Source organism: Ictalurus punctatus, chromosome 12, assembly GCF_001660625.3.
Source record: "Ictalurus punctatus breed USDA103 chromosome 12, Coco_2.0, whole genome shotgun sequence".
NCBI classification, from domain to species: Eukaryota; Metazoa; Chordata; class Actinopteri; order Siluriformes; family Ictaluridae; genus Ictalurus; species Ictalurus punctatus.
Genome location: NC_030427.2, coordinates 13330658 through 13351210, shown reverse-complemented (window position 1 = coordinate 13351210; position 20553 = coordinate 13330658). Strand labels below are relative to the sequence as shown.

The 20553-nt window shown below is 42.5% G+C and overlaps 1 protein-coding gene across 3 annotated transcripts in view; it reads left to right on the top strand.

Annotated features, from left to right (window-relative positions):
* The first annotated feature begins 620 nt into the window (after nucleotides 1-620).
* Nucleotides 621-20553, top strand: part of cdk15 (cyclin-dependent kinase 15) — a 34354-nt gene continuing 14421 nt past the window's right edge. The window contains exons 1-2 of one of the 3 annotated variants that reach the window (XM_017482243.3): nucleotides 621-870; nucleotides 10913-10944. In XM_017482243.3, the coding sequence (XP_017337732.1) occupies nucleotides 825-870; nucleotides 10913-10944 (78 nt within the window). In that variant the 5' untranslated portion in view covers nucleotides 621-824. Of the gene's footprint in view, nucleotides 871-9655; nucleotides 9788-10912; nucleotides 10945-16033; nucleotides 16282-20553 lie in introns of those variants that run through there. The other 2 variants (XM_017482244.3, XM_017482242.3) reach the window with 2 other exon arrangements.

Genomic DNA, 20553 nt, shown 5'->3' with positions numbered 1-20553 from the left:
CAATCAGCTGTCCTTCCCGTCTCCCTGTAGCACTGTCTTAGGCGTCTTACAGTACAGACATTGCAGTTTATTGCTCTGGGCACATCTGCAGTCCTCATGCGTCCCTGCAGCAGGACTATGGCATGTTCATGCAGGTGAGCAGGAACTCTAGGCATCTTTCTTCTGGTGTTTTTCAGAGTCGATAGAGAGGTAACTTTAGTGTACTAAGTTAGTTTAACTGTGACCTGAATCTCATACCGTCTGTATACTGTTCCTGTCTAAAGGACTGTTCACAGGTGCATGTGCAATAATTGTTTATGGTCATTGAGAAAGCATGAAAAACATTGTTTAAACCCTTTCCAACCCTATAAACATATATACATATATATTGCAGTGCACACAAGTGTCTTGCTCTCTCTCACACACACACTCACTGCACACATACACTGCACACATACACTGCACGCACACACACGCACACACACAGTGCACAGTACACACTTGGCTCCAGACTTTCAAAACAAACACTACCCCAGTGCTTCACTCTTGATTCAGCCAATTGGGTGGTGGCCCCCATCCGGCTGTCCTGATTGGCTAGCAACACACGCACGCACACATGTACGCGCTCGCTAGCGATTACGCAGGAGAAAGGAGGGAAGCAGAAAGAGAGAGAGAGAGAGAGAGAGAGAAGCAAAACTTGTTATGCAGGCGATGCTGCTGTTACTGTTACTGTTGCTGTGAGCTACAAGTAGGACATGGTGAATTCGCACAGGTCCACAGTCTTCTTCCAGATGTGTCGATCACTGTGAGGCTCCACATCTATCCACTGGATCCTTTCCGACAGCATGCAGAATCTCCGACACGCCGCGACTGAAGCGTTCCAGCGGCTGGGTGAGTGTAGAGAGGACAGAACCGTGCAGAAAACACACATGTGCAGAGGAGGTGAGAGGTGATGAGAGGTGATGATGGTGAAGGTAAAAAGGGTGGGATGATGGAGGAAGTAAGGACAAGGAGAGGAAAAGGTTGAACATTGAAATAATTAAGTGTGACGTGCAGAGGATTCTGTTGGACATGCAGTTTACCTCTCTCTTTCTCTCCTGTCCTCTCTCTCTTTTCCATTTATTTCCTTGTTTCCTTTGCCTTCCATTCCTTTTTGGCTCTTTTCTTTAATATTTTCCTTTCTATTCCATTCCTCTTTTTCTTTCATTTTCTTTCCTTTTTTCCTTTCCTTTCCTCCCTGTTTTCCTTTATATTCTTTCCTTCCCTTTACTATCTTCTTTTTTCCTTGCCTTTCCTTTCCACAATTTTCCTCACCCTTTTCCTTCCCTTCCCTTCCCCTCCTTCGTGATATTTAAATGGACCTGCTTCTAAACCAGGAAGAGTATGGAAATTCTGAAAATATTCCCTATCCTCACCCGTTTTCCTTTCCTTCCTCTATTTCTTTACCCTCTTTTCCTCACGCATTTCCTTTCCTTTCCTCCATTTTCACATCCCTTTCCTTTCTGTTCCTTTCCTTTTCCCATTTCCTTGTTTTCTTTCTTGTCACTTCCTTTCTTCACATAACATTCCCTCCTTTGTGTTTCCTTAGTTTTAATTTCCCCTCTTTTCATCAACCCTTTCCATTCCTTTTCCCTTCCTTTTCTTCCTGTTTACAAATACAGAAAAAGTTTGGAAATGGAAAAAAAAAAATCCCTTTGCAATACTCATCCATTTTCTGTCCACTCAGCATTCATTCCTTCTCTTTTTTTCTCGCCTTTTTTCCTTTCTTTCATTTTGCTTTCCTCATGGAATATAAAGGCGCCTCTTTCTAAACCTAGTATGGAAATATGAACAGCAGCAACACTCACTTGCTCAGCGTCGCCTGTCTCACCCTCGACAACCCCCCCCCCCCCCCCCCCCCACACACACACACACACACAATTGTTTCACAGCGAATGCACTTATTGATTCATATCTTATCAAATACATGCTAAAACATTCTTTCATGAATTGATTTTCTGTGTTGTCCCAGTTAAAACATATCTGCATTAAGCTCTTGTGTCCTTTAAGACAGTATACACACAGCTCTGCTAAACTTGAACCTTGGGTCTTGAAGGATATCAGTGCACCTGGCTGTGAGCTCACATGGCAGCGCTGATATTCTCTTTAATAATCATAATGCTGTACAATTTTATAATCAGTCAATGCATGCTCTAATGATTGTTAGATTGCTCTTGTAACCTTTCTGAGAAGGAAAACAAGCCTTTGTGCATGTCAGGAATACGGAGAGATAGCGTGTATCTCTGTGTGTGCTTTAGAGGTTAATTAATGGTCTTATACCAATATTTTATGTTGATATAAATCCAGCCGCAGGCTTCTATAGAATCTTATCACTACTTTTACTACCTCTGTGTGTGAGGCGTACACACGATATCCTGGTTGCATTTTTTTCTTCTATGTAGCTGCTCGGCGGTTTAGATCACAACGAAAAACAAGGCAGTAGTTGCAAGTAAAACATGCAGGAAGTGGATTTTATTCCACATGTCTTGCGTTCACACTGCTCTACGGTATTACAGGTTATAGATAGTGCTGTCCCCTTAACGTCTTTCTGCTGCCTACACACTGAACACTGCTCTCTCTGCAAACCCTGCAGGCTATTCAGGGAACATGGGAGTGACTGTTAAACAGAGAGAGAGAGTGAGAGAGAGAGAGAATAGAGCTAGGAGAGTCACAGCAGCACTAGAAATGAATGGAGATGAGGTAGAAAGGGAAACATGGACAATACAGGGATAAATGGAAAAGGATGCTGGGAGGCGAGATTGATGGAAAGAGGAGAAATGAGGAGAGCTGACTGAAAAGAGGGATGGAAGGATACAGGGAGCCTCTCTCTCTCTCTCTCTCTCTCTCTCTCTCTCTCTCTCTCTCTCTTGCTCTCTGACACTGCAGTGAGAGAAAGACAAACACAGTGAAAGACAGCAACGCTTCTAAAACAACATGGCATGCTGTTTTAGGAAAATAATCAATGACACGGTAGTGTCATGAAGCATGGTCACTGTTACCACACTTAACTTGATTATTTTCCAATAACAGCACGTCCTGTAGTGGAGTATTCCTCTTATACTACAGGTATTTGTCAATGCTGAGAATGTTTTTATTAATTAAAGTAAACTTTTTGCAGCCAGGGAACTGTAAAATAAATCTAGAAGTCTAAAGGTTATGGATGAACATTGATGTTGGCTTGAGAGAGCCCTGCTATGCTAAGCCAGCTGGTTACTAGAGTGTTGCTAGGTGGCTGTTATGGGGTCCCAGGAGGTTGTTATGGTGTTTCTTGGAGGTGTTGGAGATTCTGATATGATCCCAGTTGGTTGCTTGGTTGTAGCTAGTCGGTTGCCAAGGAAACTCAGATGGTTGCTAGGGTGTTATCTAGGTTAGGGCTATCTGGTTGATACCATAGACCAGCTGGTTTCTAGGGTTTCAGTAGGTGCAACAATGCAGTTTTAATTGTCTTCAGTATAGCTTAATGAAGAATGGCTCAAATCTTTGACATTTTCAATGTATTCCTATGAGGGGGAATGCATTTTGGAGCATTGCTACATGGCAACCATAATTCCGATCTTTCCCAAAAGCTAAAACTCCCTATTCCCTTATGTGATCTATGATCCTGCCAAATTTCATGGCTGTACGTCAAAAATTGCGACCCATGAAAATGGTGCAAATTTTCAAATCGAATAATAATAATAATAAGGAGAAAAAGATTATGAAGAACAATATGCTGGCTCTGTGAAGCCAACATAATTACATGGACCCTTTCAGTACACATTAAATATTGTCAAATTATATATATTATATATTAGTGTTTTCCATTTCTGAGCTTTCCACAGCTAGAATGCTTTAGGTCTGAGTTGACGTTGGTGCTTGGACCCCTAAATATAATAAAGTATAATGGTGGGTTGTGATTTCCAGCAATGTAAAAAATTAAAAAGAAAGGTCCCTGAACTCTGCTTTGCGAACCATGTCCATGAAACGAGTTAGATCCTGTTATCCCTCACCACCCTCTCTTTTTAAAACCTTTCAGGGAATTCATTTGAGTGAGCAGACTGGAGAAATTGTGAAAATCGAGACTGCGGTGATTTTCTTTGATTTTTAGAATGAGACAAAGAGGTGGTTTTGCATCATAAATTGTAGGAGCCAATCATGTTCTAATATGCAAATATTTTCTGTTATTGCACAGTGAAGAGTTGCTGTAAATGTAAATGGTTTTGTAATGTAAATGGTTGCTAATTTGCAGATTCATATAGCACGTTTGTGTCTTTTTTCTTCTGCATAACAACATTTATTTTGGAACTGCCATTTTGGAGGAAAGTGCTACCCGCCCTCTTCCACATACATGAGCTTGCAGATGCCTGGGATTGGCTAGTAGTGATATGATTGACGGGGGGAAAGTATACCCCTCCCACCCACAGAGCACATAACAATATTGCTCTCTTGGACTCAAATGCTTTTAATATTACTATTATTATTATTATTATTATTATTATTATTATTATTAAGTAGAACAAGAAGAAGAAGGCGAAGCAGAAGGAGAAGAATAGAGTGGTGCAGCCCTAGATTACACATTTACCTTGTTCAAATATACAAATCTCTATCTTCAGCCCTGCTTATCTGATTTTTGACCTCTGGCAGATTTGTGACTGGCTGAATCATAGCTGCTGTCCCCCTCACACAACGCCACCATCATTCAGTGCCAAAAGAGTTTTCAGCAAATTGCAGCTGGAGCTCTGAACACACACACACACACACACATATATACACACGCACACACACACATTTCTCATATTCTGAGTTTAAACAGCAATGTCCATCCAAATATAACATGTTTCCCTGAATATGTGTTTGTGTTATTAAATTCATCTGGAGTTGTGTAAACTCAAACTGGTGCTCACGATTTCTCTGAAACTTTTCCAGACACAGTTTGTCACATTATCTTTGTCTTTTTTCTTCTCTTTATTCCTTTTATTTCTTTTCACGTTTTTTTTTTTACATTTTATCTTCAATGTTTTTTTTTTACTATATACAGTATATGTTCAGTTTCATTCTCTTCTCCATCTTTTCTACTTTACTTTCTTTTCTTTTCTGTTACGACACGGCGAAATCGGTGCCGCAGCTCACAAAGTGTAGTGCCGCCCAGGGATGTGGCGGAGGAGGACTACACTTCCCAGTCATACCCGCACCTGAGTTCTAATTACGAACACCTGCAAACACCTAAGGTTATATAAGGGCCTCCCTAGCATTAGCCGCTTGCGAAGTAACCGCTCAGCAGCCTCGTCTGTTTGTTTGCCAAGCCGATTTTCTTAGAAGTGTTTTCCCTGGTGCTCGACTTAACGCTCGTCTCTCACTACGCTTTTGCCTACGCCCCTGATACATAGCTTACCTGTTCTGTCCCGATTCGATTCTCACTCTGGATTCTTTCTCACGTCATCTCTCCGCTCGCCCGCGCTTGTCTCCGTCTACGCTTCGTAACAGATTACTTCGCCGTACTATGGAGGCAGCGGGCACCCTGGATGGGGAACGTGTCATCCTGGAACAAAACCGCGCGCTAGCAGTGTGCCGGGATGAGATATCCGCGTTGCGTGCCGAAGTCTCGCGACTGAGCGTTTCCGCATCTACCAACGCCACGCACCCGGCTCTCGCGTCGCCACCGCCGATCGCCCCAGTGCATGCTCAGCCAACACTAGCTGCACACATTCCAGTGCCAGCTGTTCACACTCCTGCGCCGCCGGCGCACAACCCGCCTCTGCCCACACCAGAGAGATACACTGGGGAGCCGGAGCGATGCAAGTGCTTCATGTTACAATGTGCGCTGTTCTTCGAGAGTCACCCAGAGATGCCTGAGGTCCATAAGTTGACCCATTTTATGGAATTACTCTCCGGAACAGCCTTGGCATGGGCCACGGCCGAGTGGGAGCGAGGAGGCGGTGTCAAACCCTCATTAGATGACTTCCTTGCCCGGTTCCAGCGCGCCTTTGACCATTCTCCTGATGGCTGGGAGACTGGTGATGAGCTCATGCAACTCAAACAGGGGTCTCGTACCGCAAGAGAGTACACGCTAGAATTCCGCACTATCGCTGCCCGAAGTAGCTGGAACGAACCAGACCTTAAGACCGAGTTTCACTGTGGCCTCGATCCGGAGTTACTGCAAGAGTTGGCCTGTCGGGGTGAACAGCTAACTTTTGATGACCTCGTGGATCTGGCCATAAGGCCGTAACAACCGTCCCATGCCGCACGGTTTACTGCCAGCTGAGCCGGGCACAGTGAGTGAACCCATGCAGCTCGGAAGGGCACGGACCCGCGAGGAGGAGAGGGAGAGAAGATGCAATGAGTCCCAGTGCTTCTACTGCGGTGAGGACACCCACACCGTCCGCCAATGCCCGCACAGGAGGCGCTGAGGGAACGGGAGGTGCACTGACAACCCACCTTGTCATGCCCGGGTGAGTCCTAACCAGTCTTGTACGTCTCACGTATTTTCTGTACCAGTCGTGATAGAACATTCAGGCCGTTCTTTTGTTCTTTCAGCACTCATCGACTCCGGAGCAGCGGAGAACTTCATAGATGAGAAGACGGCGCAGGAGCTCGGCCTTTCCATACGTCCCCTCCTCCGTCCTCGTGAGCTCCAATCCATTGATGGGTCGCCTATAGGGGGAGGCGTAATATCTCACAGCACACACCCTGTCTGCCTTCAAGTTAGCACCCTTCACCACGAAACTCTGGTCCTTTACCTCACGGTCTCCACCAGACACCCCGTTATACTCGGACTCCCCTGTCTGGAACTGCACAACCCCCAAATGTCCTGGACTGACAAGCAACTCACCTAATGGTCCCCGTATTGCTTACAGAATTGTTTGAGGGGCCCCACTATCCCTTTGGCCACCACGACTGTGGAGAGTCCCCTGTCGCCTGTCCCAGTTAAAATTCCCCCCGAGTACCGCGACCTCTATGAGGTGTTCAGCAAGGAGAGGGCCAGTTGTCTCCCACCTCATAGACCCTACGACTGTGCCATTGACCTCCTCCCCGGGGCCAGCCTACCTCGGGGCCGTGTTTACCCGCTCTCCCAAGCGGAGCAGCAGGCCATGGAGGAGTACATCCAGGAGGCTCTCCAGCAGGGGTACATCCGACCGTCCACATCCCCTGCGTCTGCCGGGTTCTTCTTTGTGGAGAAGAAAGAAGGGGGCCTCCGACCATGCATTGATTATCGGGCCCTCAACCAAGTGACCATTAAGTACCGATATCCGCTGCCTCTCGTCCCCTCAGCCTTGGAACAGTTATGGTCCGCCACCCTGTTCACTAAGCTGGACCTCCACAGCGCTTATAACTTAATTCGTATTAGGGAGGGGGACGAGTGGAAAACGGCCTTCAGCGCCACCTCTGGACATTATGAGTACCTGGTCATGCCGTATGGGCTCGCTAACCCCCCTCTGTGTTCCAGAACCTGATCAACGACGCTCTGAGGGACATGCTAGGAAGGTACGTTATCGCCTACATCGACGACATCCTGATTTATTCGACCTCCCTGGAGGAACATGTCCAGCATGTCCGGCACGTACTGCAACGCCTCCTGCAGTACCAGCTTTACGTAAAGGCCGAGAAGTGCGAATTCCACCAGCACACGATCTCTTTCCTGGGGTATATTATTAGCCCAAGGGGACTCGCCATGGACCAGCGTAAGATTCAGGCGGTCATGGAGTGGCCCACTCCGCGACCCATCAGGGAGTTGCAGCGTTTCCTTGGCTTTGCAAATTTTTACCGAAGATTCATTAGAGACTTCAGTAAAGTAGCGCAACCCCTGACGTCGCTCCTAAGAGGTATGCCCAGGCAACTGCTGTGGACCCCAGTTGCCCAGAAGGCTCTGGAGAGACTTAAGCGGGCTTTCACCACGGCTCCCATTCTCAGACACCCGGATCCCTCCAGGCCCTTTGTCGTGGAGGTCGACGCGTCGGAGGTGGGGGTGGGAGCAATTCTATCACAAAGGTTTGGCAAGAGTCCCAAGTTACACCCCGTGGCCTTTTTTTCCCGGAAGTTGTCGCCAGCAGAGCGCAACTATGATGTGGGGAACCGTGAACTTCTGGCCATCCAGCTGGCCCTAGAAGAGTGGAGACACTGGTTGGAGGGGGCAGTACACCCATTTGTTATCTTCACGGACCATAAGAATTTCAAATATCTACGAACCGCCAAACGGCTCACTCCTCACCAAGCCCACTGGTCCCTATTCTTCTCCAGGTTCCAGTTCACCCTGTCTTACCGACCTGGTTCAAAGAATACAAAGGCCGACGCCCTGTCACGCATTTATGCCCCAGAGTGGCCGACGGAGCAAGAAAGTTACATTATGCCTCCCTCCTGCATAGTGGGCGCCCTGGAGTGGCCCCTAGAACAGAACTTAGCCCGTATTCCCAGCGCAAGAATCCTAGCATCCTGTCCTCCCGACAAACAGTTCGTGCCTAAGCGGTACCGTCTCGAACTCATCACCTGGGCCGCAGGACCGTAGTTACCAACTGCTGGCCGAGAAGTACTGGTGGCCCATCATGCCCAGAGAGGTTCAGCGCATCGTATCCTCGTGTTCCTCTTGTGCTCAGTCCAAGGGTCCACGTGTGCTCCCGGCTGGGAAGTTGGTGCCCTTACCCATACCTGAACGTCCGTGGTGCCATTTGGCCCTCGATTTCATAACCGACTTGCCAAAGTCGCAGGGGAACTCCATGATACTGGTGGTCATAGATCGGTTCTCGAAGTCCCTGTGCTTAATTCCATTACCAGCCATCCCATCTGCCTTCACCATGGCGGAACTCCTGTTTCAACACGTCTTTCGTTACTTTGGCATCCCTGAGGAGATTGTGACTGATAGGGGGCCACTCTTCACATCGCGGGTTTGGGTCAGCTTTATGAGGAAGATGGGGGTCGCCATTAATCTCACGTCCGGGTACCACCCCCAGGCTAACGGACACGCAGAACGGGCCAACCAGGAAGTCATACTGTTTCTTCGGACTTACTGCTCTGCCAACCCAGGGGACTGGAGTCAGTACCTACCATGGGCTGAATATGCCCAGAACTCGCTACGGCATTCCGCCACCCAGCTCACCCCGTTCCAGTGTGTCTTGGGTTACCAACCGCCATTATTTCCCTGGAACGCGTCTCACACGGACTCGCCAGCAGTGGATGAGTGGTTCCGCCGAAGTGAACAGGTCTGGGAGCGTGCCCATCAACAGCTGGTGCAGGCGTCCTACATCGCTAAATGAAAGGCCGACCGGCGGCGGAGGGCTCACCCTAATTATCGACCCGGGGACAGGGTGTGGCTCTCCACAAGAGATTTGAGACCCCTCACGGGCACAAAACTTCAACCGAAATATATCAGGCCCTTCTGAATTCTGAGGCAAATTAATGAAGTCACGTATCGTCTGGACCTTCCAAGAAACAGTCGCATCTCCCCGTCTTTCCACGTCTCACTTCTCAAACCTGTGATCTCAGGCCCCTTGGCCACAGCGGTGCCGGAGGATTCCCCACCGGAACCGTTGGAGATAGAAGGCCGCCCAGCCTACCACGTCCGCGACATTCTAGACTCCAGACGGAGGAGAGGGGGACTTCAGTATCTGGTAGACTGGGAGGGGTATGGACCAGAGGAACAGTGCTGGGTCTGTTCCTGTTACGATACGGCGAAATCGGCGCTGCACCTCACAAAGTGTAGTGCCGCCCAGGGACGTGGCGGAGGAGGACTACACTTCCCAGTCATACCTGCGCTCGAGTTCGCCGAAGTTCTAATTACGGACACCTGCAAACACCTAAGGTTATATAAGGGCCTCCCTAGCATTAGCTGCTTGCGAAGTAACCGCTCAGCAGCCTCGTCTCTGTTTGTTTACAAAGCCGATTTCCTTAGAAGTGTTTTTCCTGGTGCTCGACTTAACGCTCGTCTCTCACTACGCTTTCGCCTACGCCCCTGATACATAGCTTACCTGTTCTGTCCCGATTCGATTCTCGTTCTGGATTCTTTCTCACGTCATCTCTCCGCTCACCCGCGCTTGTCTCCGTCTACGCTTCGTAACATCTTTTCACATCTCTACCATTTTACTATTCATTTTTTTGCTTACCTTCTTAATTTATTTATTTATTTATTTTACAATTTTTCTTTTCTTTTTGATTCATATTTTCTTCTGTTTTCTTTTATACTTTTTTTCTTTACTTGTATTGTCGTCTGTGGTGTTCTCTTCCCTTCTTAGTCTTTTCTCTTTTAATTTTCTCCTTTCCTTTTTACATTTTTAATTTTCTCTTCGTTTTTTACTTTTTTAAATTATTTTCTCAATTCCTCTTTTCTTCTATTCTCCTTGTTTGTGCTTTTTTTTCTCTTTTGTATTTTATGTACTTTTCTCTTTTCATTTCTTCTTTTTTTTATTTCTTTTTTCTTTTTTATACATTTTTTATTTTTCTCTTCTCTTTTGTATTTTAATGTTTTTAAATGTTTTAATTGTCTCTTCATTTTTTTGTTATTTTTTATTTTATTTTCTCGATTCCTCTTTTTTTCGTTTACTTGTATTCTCTCCTGTTCTGTTTTTTGCACTTCACTTCTCTTCTTTTACTTTTTCCTATTATTTAAAGAAAAAAACTTTTTTCTTTTCTGTTCTCTTCTCTGTCTGTTCTGTTCTTTTTACTCCTCTTATTTACATTTAATTTTTTTTTATCAGTATTCTCTACTGTCATCCTCTTGTTTCTTTTCTTTTTATTTCTCTTTTCATCTCTTTATCCTTTTGTGTTTAATTCCTCTACCTCCAATTTTCTTGTAGGTTTTACACTACTGGCCGAGGCTTTCATATTTTATTCTTCACAAGACTTAAACTACTTTTTAATTTTATGTGCTTGTGAAGTATTATATTTGCAAATGTATCTGTAGAAAAAAAATTTGTTGTTGTTTTTCCAGGTTTGAAGCAGAGACACATGGGCTATCAGGAGGTAAGAAACATCTCAGCATCTCTTTAGAGGAATATTTTGACATATAGATTTCTGTGTGTGTTTATAGTTTTTGTAATGAAAGAGCAAATGAAACTGCACCACAGCACTATTAGCCACACACACACACACACACACACACACACACACACACACACACACATTCTTTCTCACTTTCTTTTCCCTGCTGATGCTTGTCCTTTGCCCACACTGAGTGGCATTTCATTTTTAGCTCTGCTGACCATGTCTCCACACAGAGACATGCAGAATGAGCCTGAATAGTGATGACTAAAGACCAAGAAAAACAGCATCCTTTTCTCTCTCTCTTTCTCTCTCTCTCTCCTCTCTGTTGCAAATGCTGTATACAGAACAGTAGTTCTGGCTGCAAAGCAAATCAACAGGTTTATATTTATACATATATGTATGTATGTGTGTATATATATATATATATATATATATATATATATATATATATATATATATATTTAACACAATAGTTCTAATACATTATTGCTTCTATAGTAACTTACACAGGGTAGGTGCCGTAGTAAATGGATTTAAAAATGTATTATTTAATCAGTACAGGATTTTCACACAGGATTTCATTATTGTGATTGTGGCATTGAAAAATTTCCTATGGATTTGTAAAAAATTTGCGACGCTACTTGCAGAGTTTTTTGTGCTTTTTTTGCTTAAAACTACTTGAATTGGTGAAATTGCACAAAATTGTTTTGCACGGTCTTTCACAGTGATGTTTGTTGGTAAATGAGACCTTTTAGCTGTACTCATGTTCAGCACACGTGAATCGAAGAGGACTTTGACTGAATGCACGTTGTGATGACATCACATACATCTGCGAATACCGCAGAATTTCATTGATTTTGTGTTCATTTCTGTGATCGCAAAATCATGAAATCCTGGAGGGACTGATTATTATTTAACCCTCTTACCCCGTATGGCCGAAAAACCGGCTTGCCCGTCTTTGATCTATTCCCGTAAGGACGATATACCGGCCTGGTCGTCTATGCCAAATCCCCTTAAGGCCGATATAGAGGATTTACAGTGTAAACGTTATCCCCGTAAGGCGGGTGTACCGGCATTACTCTGCTATGATTCCGTACTTATTTAATTATTAATTATAATTATTTTTGAACCGGAAGGTTGATGACATCATGACGTGATTACGTTATTACGCCGGCATTACGATGAAGCTGATCCAAGGGTGAATATTGGTGTACTAGTAGAAGTGAACTAAAAATGCCAAAGCGAAAAGCAAATCATGTTCCAGCTAAAGGTACACCTACAGAGAACCCAGGTACATCTAAAACAGTGGAAAAAAAGAAAAAACATACACAGTTACACAGGCGAGAGCGAGGATTCTAGATAGTGACAGCAGTGAAAGTTGGCTATGTTGAAACCGAAACCGAAACTGATAGAGACGCAAACTCTCCTGATTCAGACCCTGATCCGTCTTCAGCTTCAGCATCAACCAGTGCGACTGACACTGCAGGGGTCTGGAGTCATAACCTGACCGTCTCTGTGCATTCATGAAAACACTACCTGCTGGTCTGATTATCAACAGAAACTTGACTTTAGGCGCTAAAATGCATTTATTTATTTATTATTTACTTGAATTTATTCAAAGGCATTGACCACGCTGATGCTCGTATGGTACTTCCAAATGAGTAGAAGGATTTTAGCGAGCATTTTTTCGTAATTTCTCTACTTAAGAATTGTGCTCTAAGTTTAGTAAAAACACTGAACTGCTTCATTTTCAAAGTAAGATTACACAAATACATTATTATAAGTTGTTTCAAGGCCTAAAAATTTTAAAATTAAAATGTTGATTTTGGCCCAGGAACTCAGGGTTGGCGTGCTGTTTCTCTGGGGAATATAGGGTTATGGGACATAATACTGTGGGAACTTAGGGGTAAGAGGGTTAACAAAGAAAAACGTAGAATCGTTTTCTGTATGGAGACGTTTATTTAACATTTCTGGAAGGAGTCTCCAGCGTCAGTAAGATTTCCATGAGGAATTCTTCAAGACAGTTGGCGTTGTTTACTGGTAACATGCCAATATACACTCTAAAAAATGCTGGGTTATTTTTTTCTACCCAAATGCTGGGTTGAGCCTTTTGGGTTATTTAATTGGGATATTTTCTCAGTCTTGGGTAGTTTTTGGGTAGTTTTGTGTAAGCCATCCACTGGGTTAGTGGCTGGGTCATTTTCACTGACAGTTGCATCAATGCACCACTCCCCCACCCCGACGCCTTAGCCCAGCTCCTTGGGTCAAATCAACTCACGTGGACTGTTTGAATTCATCTCAGGTGGAGGTAGTGGTTTTCACACGGACAGACTGTTAGATTTATTTGGAGAAACAACGTTCGTATCAATATATTTATCCAGAAAACCATTACTGTACACTCGAAAAAGCAAAAATGTATGATAACAGTCCAGGTTACATGACATTAAAAGCACCGCTATCTTCATTAGCTTTGGCTTACTTGTTTGTAATGTCCACTGGATTGTAAGTTGGTTACTCGGTTTTTTGGGTGTTTTAAACATCTCCTTTGATCAAAATCTGATGTTTTCTTCTTAAATATATGACTTATTTGAGTTATTTACTTCAAAGTCTATATATAAACACCACTTTAGTAGCTCTAGCAATTAAACTCTGAACACTTTCTTGTGTATATAAAAGAAATACCATGTTGACATATTTGTTTATAATGTGGTATACAGTGGGGGAAATAAGTATTGAATGCATCAACATTTTTTTCAGTAAATATATTTCCAATGAGGCTATTCAAATGAAATTTTCAAAAGACATCAGTATTAACTCAAGAAATCCACACATATAAAGAAATCCAAACATTAAAGTCCATAAATGAAATTATGTGTAATAAAGCGGAATGACATGGGAAAAAAGTAGTGAACACACTAACTGAAATTTATTTAATACTTAGTGGAGAAGCCTTTGTTTGTAATGACAGCTTCAAGACTCTTCTTGTATGAAGAAATTAATTGGCCGCAGTATTCAGGTGAGATTTTGGGCCATTCCTCTAAACATATTGTATTTAAATCTTGTTCATTTGGATTCAAGTCAGGTGATTGACTGGGCCATTCTAACGCCTTGATTTTTTTTTTCTGAAACCAATTGAGAGTTTCCTTTGCTGTATGCTTTGGATTGTTGTCCTGATGGAAGCTCCACCCACGTCTCTTCTTCATGGTGGCTGGCAGCAGATTCATCTCAAGAATCTCCCGGTAAAGGGTACCATTCATCGTTCCTTCAATTATATGAAATCTGCCAGTACCATGTGATGAAAAACAGCCCACACCATGATGCTTCCACCTCCAAACTTCACTGTTGGTATAGTGTTTTTAGGGTGATGTGCAGTGCCATTTCTTCTCCAAACATGGTGTGTAGTATAACAGCCAAAAAGTTTAATTTTGCTCTCGTCTGACCAGACTACACTCTCCCAGTACTTCATAGGCTTGTCCAAATGAGTTGTAGCAAACTTTAAACGAGCTTTGACATGCCTTTTCTGTAGTAATGGAGTCTTGTGGGGTGAGCGTGAGCAATGGATTGCCTATTGCCTATTGTTTTCTCTGTGATGATGGCACCTGCTGCCTCCAAGTGTTTCTGGAGCTCTTTCAGAGTGGTCCTTGGCTCTTGGGCTACTCTTCTGACTATTCTTCTGACGCCCTGGTCAGAAATCTTGCGAGGAGCTTCTGTGCGTGGCCGGTTGATGACGGAGTGATGTTGCTTCCACTTACAAATAATGGCCCCAGTGGTGCTTACTGGAGGATTCAGAAGTCTGTATCCAATTCCATCAATATCACCAAAAAGTTTTGCAACAATAAAGTTGCGAAGGTCTTGGGAGAGCTCTTTGCTTTTACCCATCATGAGATGTTTCTTATGTGACACCTTGGTAACAAAAAGCCTTTATATAGACCATCAATTTACTAACCCAGCTGATATTAATTTGCAAAGATAAGGGGTATAATTACTTTCTAACTACTTACGGATTTCATCTGGTTCCCTGCCTTACCTTGCCTTGGAGAACTGCTTTTTCTTAGCATTTTCAATACTTTTTCCTGTGGCATTCCACTCTATTACACATAACTTTATTTATGGACTTTATTGTTGTGAATTCTTTATATTTCCAGATTTCTTGAGTTAATACTGATGTCTGGTGAAAATTTCATGTGAATAACCTCATTGGAAATATATTTACTGAAAAAAATGTTGACAGTTTCAATACTTATTTCCCCCACTGAATTTGCCATTTTCAAAGGGTAAAAATAACCCTGAAAATATTAACCCATTTACGAAATAAAATGAAACCATCCATTTGCTGCGTTAAAATTAGCAACCCAACTTGATGGGTTAGTTTAGCCCAAAATGTGTTGTGTCCTATATTTACCCAGACGTTGGGCTAAAAATAACCCAATTTGGGTTGTTTTTAACCCAGTTTTTGTTTGTTTTTTAGTGTAGCATATAATTTGTGTTTGTGTACTTTCATTTGTTTGTCAAGGAACTAGCAAAGTTATGAGAATTCTGAGAAATTTGGTTAGAAAGTGACCAGTGACGTATGTGATTACAAGAACTAACTTATTTGGTACATTAAATGTTGCTATAAATGGATTAAAAAGTACATGAGAGAAATTAAACATTTCACAATATGCTGTTATAGGGAAATAATCATCAATCATCAATCAGAATAACTCCCCACTGCAGATTATTTTCCTAGCGTTTTATTCCTTACTTACTAGCGCGATGAGATGGTGACCATAGTAACCATGGTCTGTTTTAGTTTCCCAGAAAATTGCTAATTTTCACAAGCATCTCGCATTTGTCTGTGTGCTCTGCATTCTCTCTTCTTCATTCTTCCATCTATCATAATAAACTCTCGCTTTCTCTCTATGTCTTTCTCTCTCTCTTTCTCTATCCAGTATCGTTGAATAGACACACTTGTTCCCATTAGCAAAGAGGACATGACTGTGTTTGTTTTGCTCTCACAAACGGTGAACGGTCATAAGACCAAGCTTCTGTACTGAAAATACACACACATACACATACTTATACACACACACACACACACACACACTAGTCATATGAGCAAGGCTTGCCCATAGAGCCAAAGACACAGTAATGGAGGATTTGCAATGGAGGCTCCGGCTCTGGGGTTCTCTCTGTGCGAGAAAATGCTGCTGGTGTTGTGGAAGACAGAAAGAGGTAGAGGAGAGACAGGAACCTTTTTATGAGAGAAAAGAAGAGTTGGGAGTACAAGAGACGTCCTCGAGGAGTTGGAGTGTCTCATCACTGCCTGCCCCTGAGGTACACTTTTATTATGGTTCCTAAAGCGTACTTTGGTTAGTTAATGCTCCAGAAACTAGATTTTGTACAGGACTTTTTAGGTCAAACCAGAGAACATTTAAGGACACTAAATGGAAGCTTCTGGGGAATCTAATTTAGTCACACTGGTTTGTTTGTAGATTGGAAGATGTTAAGAAAACCTCTTGATTTACATAACACTACATCCTACACTATAATAAAAAATAAATACATAAATATTATATAAAATGGCAGTTTATCTTTGCCAAGTATTGTGCAAATTCTGCAGCAGAGCAACTGTTACAACCCCAAAGCTGATTATTTTCCTTTAAGAGTACGTCCAAATCTGCCAACAATTTTCTATTCATTAAAGAATGACATATTATTTATCCATTTATAGTTGCATTTAGTGTTGTGGAATGTCCTCGAAACAAGTTAGGTACTGTTATTACTTGTGTTATATACTATTATAAAAAGTCATACCCTCACAAGCCTCTCTTTATTTCTCTCTCTTGAAGTTTTAATAAGACAAACAAACAAAAAAACGTGGTCACGGTACACATATACAGGAAAGCGCAAACTCCTCTGCCCCGAAGACTTTCCCATGGAGGAAAACTTCTGTTACGAAGTACTAACACTCCTTCCATAAATGTTCAATAAATTTCTCTTTATAGAAAAGTTCACCTTATCAACAGTTTGTTTTTGTTTTTTTGTTGTTGTTTTTTGAAGACGCTTGTCATGGTCCTTAAAAACCACAAAGCCTAAACTCCTTTCTTGTTTCAGGAAATAACAGTGTATAATTAATATATTTGACAGTTTTTACAGTATCATCATAGATAAAATTGCCATCATAATGCCCCAGCTGTAAAAAAAAAAAAAAAAAAAAAAAATCTCAAAACCATCACATCACATCATGAGACATGACATGCCACTAATAGAAGGCAACAAATTACCAGTAGATATCTAAAGGAACCATTACAATTCCCATTATAACCATTAAAACCATTACATTTTATGAGGCTTTCTATTGTTGTTGTTGTTTTTTCAGCAGGGGCAACTTTACTTAGATGCTTTAGGTTGCAGTGGCAGAAAAAAAAAATTAGGTTATTAATTTACCTTTCCAAAGTTTAATCTCACATCATGTCACATTTTCCCTTTTAGCAAAGTTGAACTGTTTAAATTTTTTGCCTCACCCTAAATGTAGCTCTTCATACGAGATATATTTGGTGACAGAAATTTGCAAATTTTCTATGCAGCTAATGTTGCTAACAAGTACAGTAGGTGAAGCTTATACAGCATGTTAGTTTTGCACTGAGGAAACAACATGGCTAAATCATCACACACTTGCTTCAAACTGTGAGTTGTTTTGTATTTTACACTGATCTGCTTGTGTGGTTTGTGACACAGCTTGAAAGAAAGCAAAAAAAGACATTGTTTCTGAGGAAGGTATGTAAAGATTTATGCTAATCTGGCTGCTGTTAGCGTTACTAGCCTCATAGCTCCAGAGCAAACCAAATAATACAAACATGTCTACGCTGATGGACTACACTTTGAGTAAGAGGAAAACTGTACATTCTATAGTAACAACATGTAATAGTTTGTCTGTAACATAACTAGCTGCATTTCTTTTGTCTTATTAACCTCAAGTGAGACAAAATAATAGAGGCTGGTGAAGGAACACCTGCTTCTATAGCATAAGACAACAGGAGAACTTGCTTCATGGATGTTTCACAAATTAAAATTTGAATATAAATGTACAGAAAAAGCATGCTGTTCTTTAATTAATAAAAAATATTGTTATCAATGGCAAATACGAGCAATATCGCACTTTGGGAAGTGTTGTTATAAGAAATCTTAAGAGCTCATCTTTGCAGTGGCCTGACACCACCCGGTCATTTATTATTTACCTATAACAGCACACGCCTAAGCGTTTTATTCCTTACATAATGCAGTACAATGCTCTGGCCTAGATTTTGTCAAGATGTCTAAAATGAGTTCGTAGTAATTAACTTATGAAATTACTATTTAAAAAATGGATTTAGGATCATGCTGTCTGGGCATGGCACAGTTCCTCCATTCTATGAAATTGTTTTAATAAAGACGGAGGAAATGGAGTAAGTGAGAAGGAGGACATGGTACAATGAGAAGGAGGACATAGAGGCAGTGAGAGAGAGGATATTGAGGCATGGAGAATGAGGACATTGAGGCAGTAAGAGCGAGGACATGGATGCAGTAAGAGGGAGGACATGGAGGTAGTGAGACAGAGGACATGGAGGCAGTCAGAGGGAGGACATGGAGACAGTGAGAATGAGGACATGGAGGCAGTGAGAGGGAGGACACGGAGGCCGTGAGAGGGAATACATGGAGGAAGTGAGAAGGAGGACATTGAGGCAGTGAGAGGGAGGACATGGAGGCCATGAGAGGGAAGACATGGAGGGAGTGAGAAGGAGGACATTGAGCTAGAGAGAGGGAGGACATGGAGGCAGTGAGAGGGAAGACATGGAGGGAGTGAGAAGGAGGACATTGAGGCAGTGAGAGGGAGGACATGGAGGCAGTGAGAGAGAGGATATGGAGGCAGTGAGAAGGAGTACATGGAGGCAGTGAGAGGGAAGACATGGTGGGAGTGAGAAGGAGGACATTGAGGCAGTGAGAGGGAGGACATGGAGGCAGTGAGAGGGAAGACATGGAGGGAGTGAGAAGGAGGACATTGAGGCAGTGAGAGGGAAGACATGGAGGCAGTGAGAGGGAAGACATGGAGGGAGTGAGAAGGAGGACATTGAGGCAGTGAGAGGGAAGACATGGAGGGAGTGAGAAGGAGGACATTGAAGCAGTGAGAGGGAGGACATGGAGGCAGTGAGAGGGAAGACATGGAGGCAGTGACAGGGCAATCACTGTCTCTAAAAGAGGCTGGCAGAAATATGTGAATATCCATCCCTGACACTTTGTACATAGTGCTGATGCTGTGCAAAAATGCTTTCTGTGTGCTGCAACAAAATGGGACATGGATCATGTCCTATGAATCCCCGTGGATTTGAGCAGTCTGAGCTCTAAGATGGTGAAATCATCCAGCCAGACATTGTCACATATTGTACAATGTCCCTGTAACATAGTCTGTGTCTTCTGCTCTGGTTTGTAACTTGTGCAACTGCTAAGAATTTAATAGATTTGATTTAACACATTTCTTAGTCATGGCATAATCCATATGTGTAGAGAAATGTGTAAATATTAAGATGAGCAGCATGTCCAAACCTTTGACTTGTGTTGTAAGTGTATAATGCAAGGAATAAAACACTTTGGGGCATGCTGTTATTGGAAACTAACACACAACATGGTGGCACTGTGATGTGGCTCGATGCAAATTTTTTACAGCTTTTTTTCCCTTTTACACCATAACAATTTGTCTAAACACTAACACGACATGCTTTTTAATCCAATTATGGCTACAATTAATGTTGTGGAATGTTCGCAAAAGCAGTTACTTCCTGTTATCATTTAAAGTAGCTATAAACAGTTCCCTTACCAGCCTCTATTTTTTCATCTCTCTTCAATTAAATAAGACTTTCCTGACACTGGAGACTCCTTCCATCATATCAGTGTTTATACACATTGTTTAATATGTTTGACGAGCATCCCGAATACAAGTGTACGTTGTTACTGTAGAAACAATGTTGCAGTCTTGCATCTGGGACTACAGTAATAGAAAACTAGACACAAACAACAATTCGATAGCATGGTATAAATAAAGAATATTCATCGCTGAGGATAAGTACATCAGGAGCTATAGTCCTGTCCCCACAGATAAGTAGTAATTAGAGATGCACCGATGTATCGGCCGATAATCGGAATCGATTGTTTAAAAACATCCAATGATCAGGGCCAATTATATCCTGTCACTCAAAAGAGGGCGGGAAAACACATGGACTTCGTGCTGTGTGTAAAGATGATGTCTCTTGTGTGGAATTATGACAAAACTGCAGTCTGTAATCTCTGTAAGCTCTGCACTGCTAAAATTTTACACCGGAAGTGAGCAGCAGAGAAGCAGGAGTATTGGTGTCGAGTCAAATTTAAAAAAAAAAAAGAATTTTGCCGCGCTGCGCGTGCTGAATTAAAGCACCAGTACACCATTGAAAGATTTAAATGAAGATGAGTTGACAAAAAGGTATATATTGCACAGAAAACTATATTTGTAGAGTAGTATATTTCATATACAGTTAATGTTAATATATAAAAAAGTGTATATTATATATTACCAGTTTGATGTCAGTGATGAAGTAG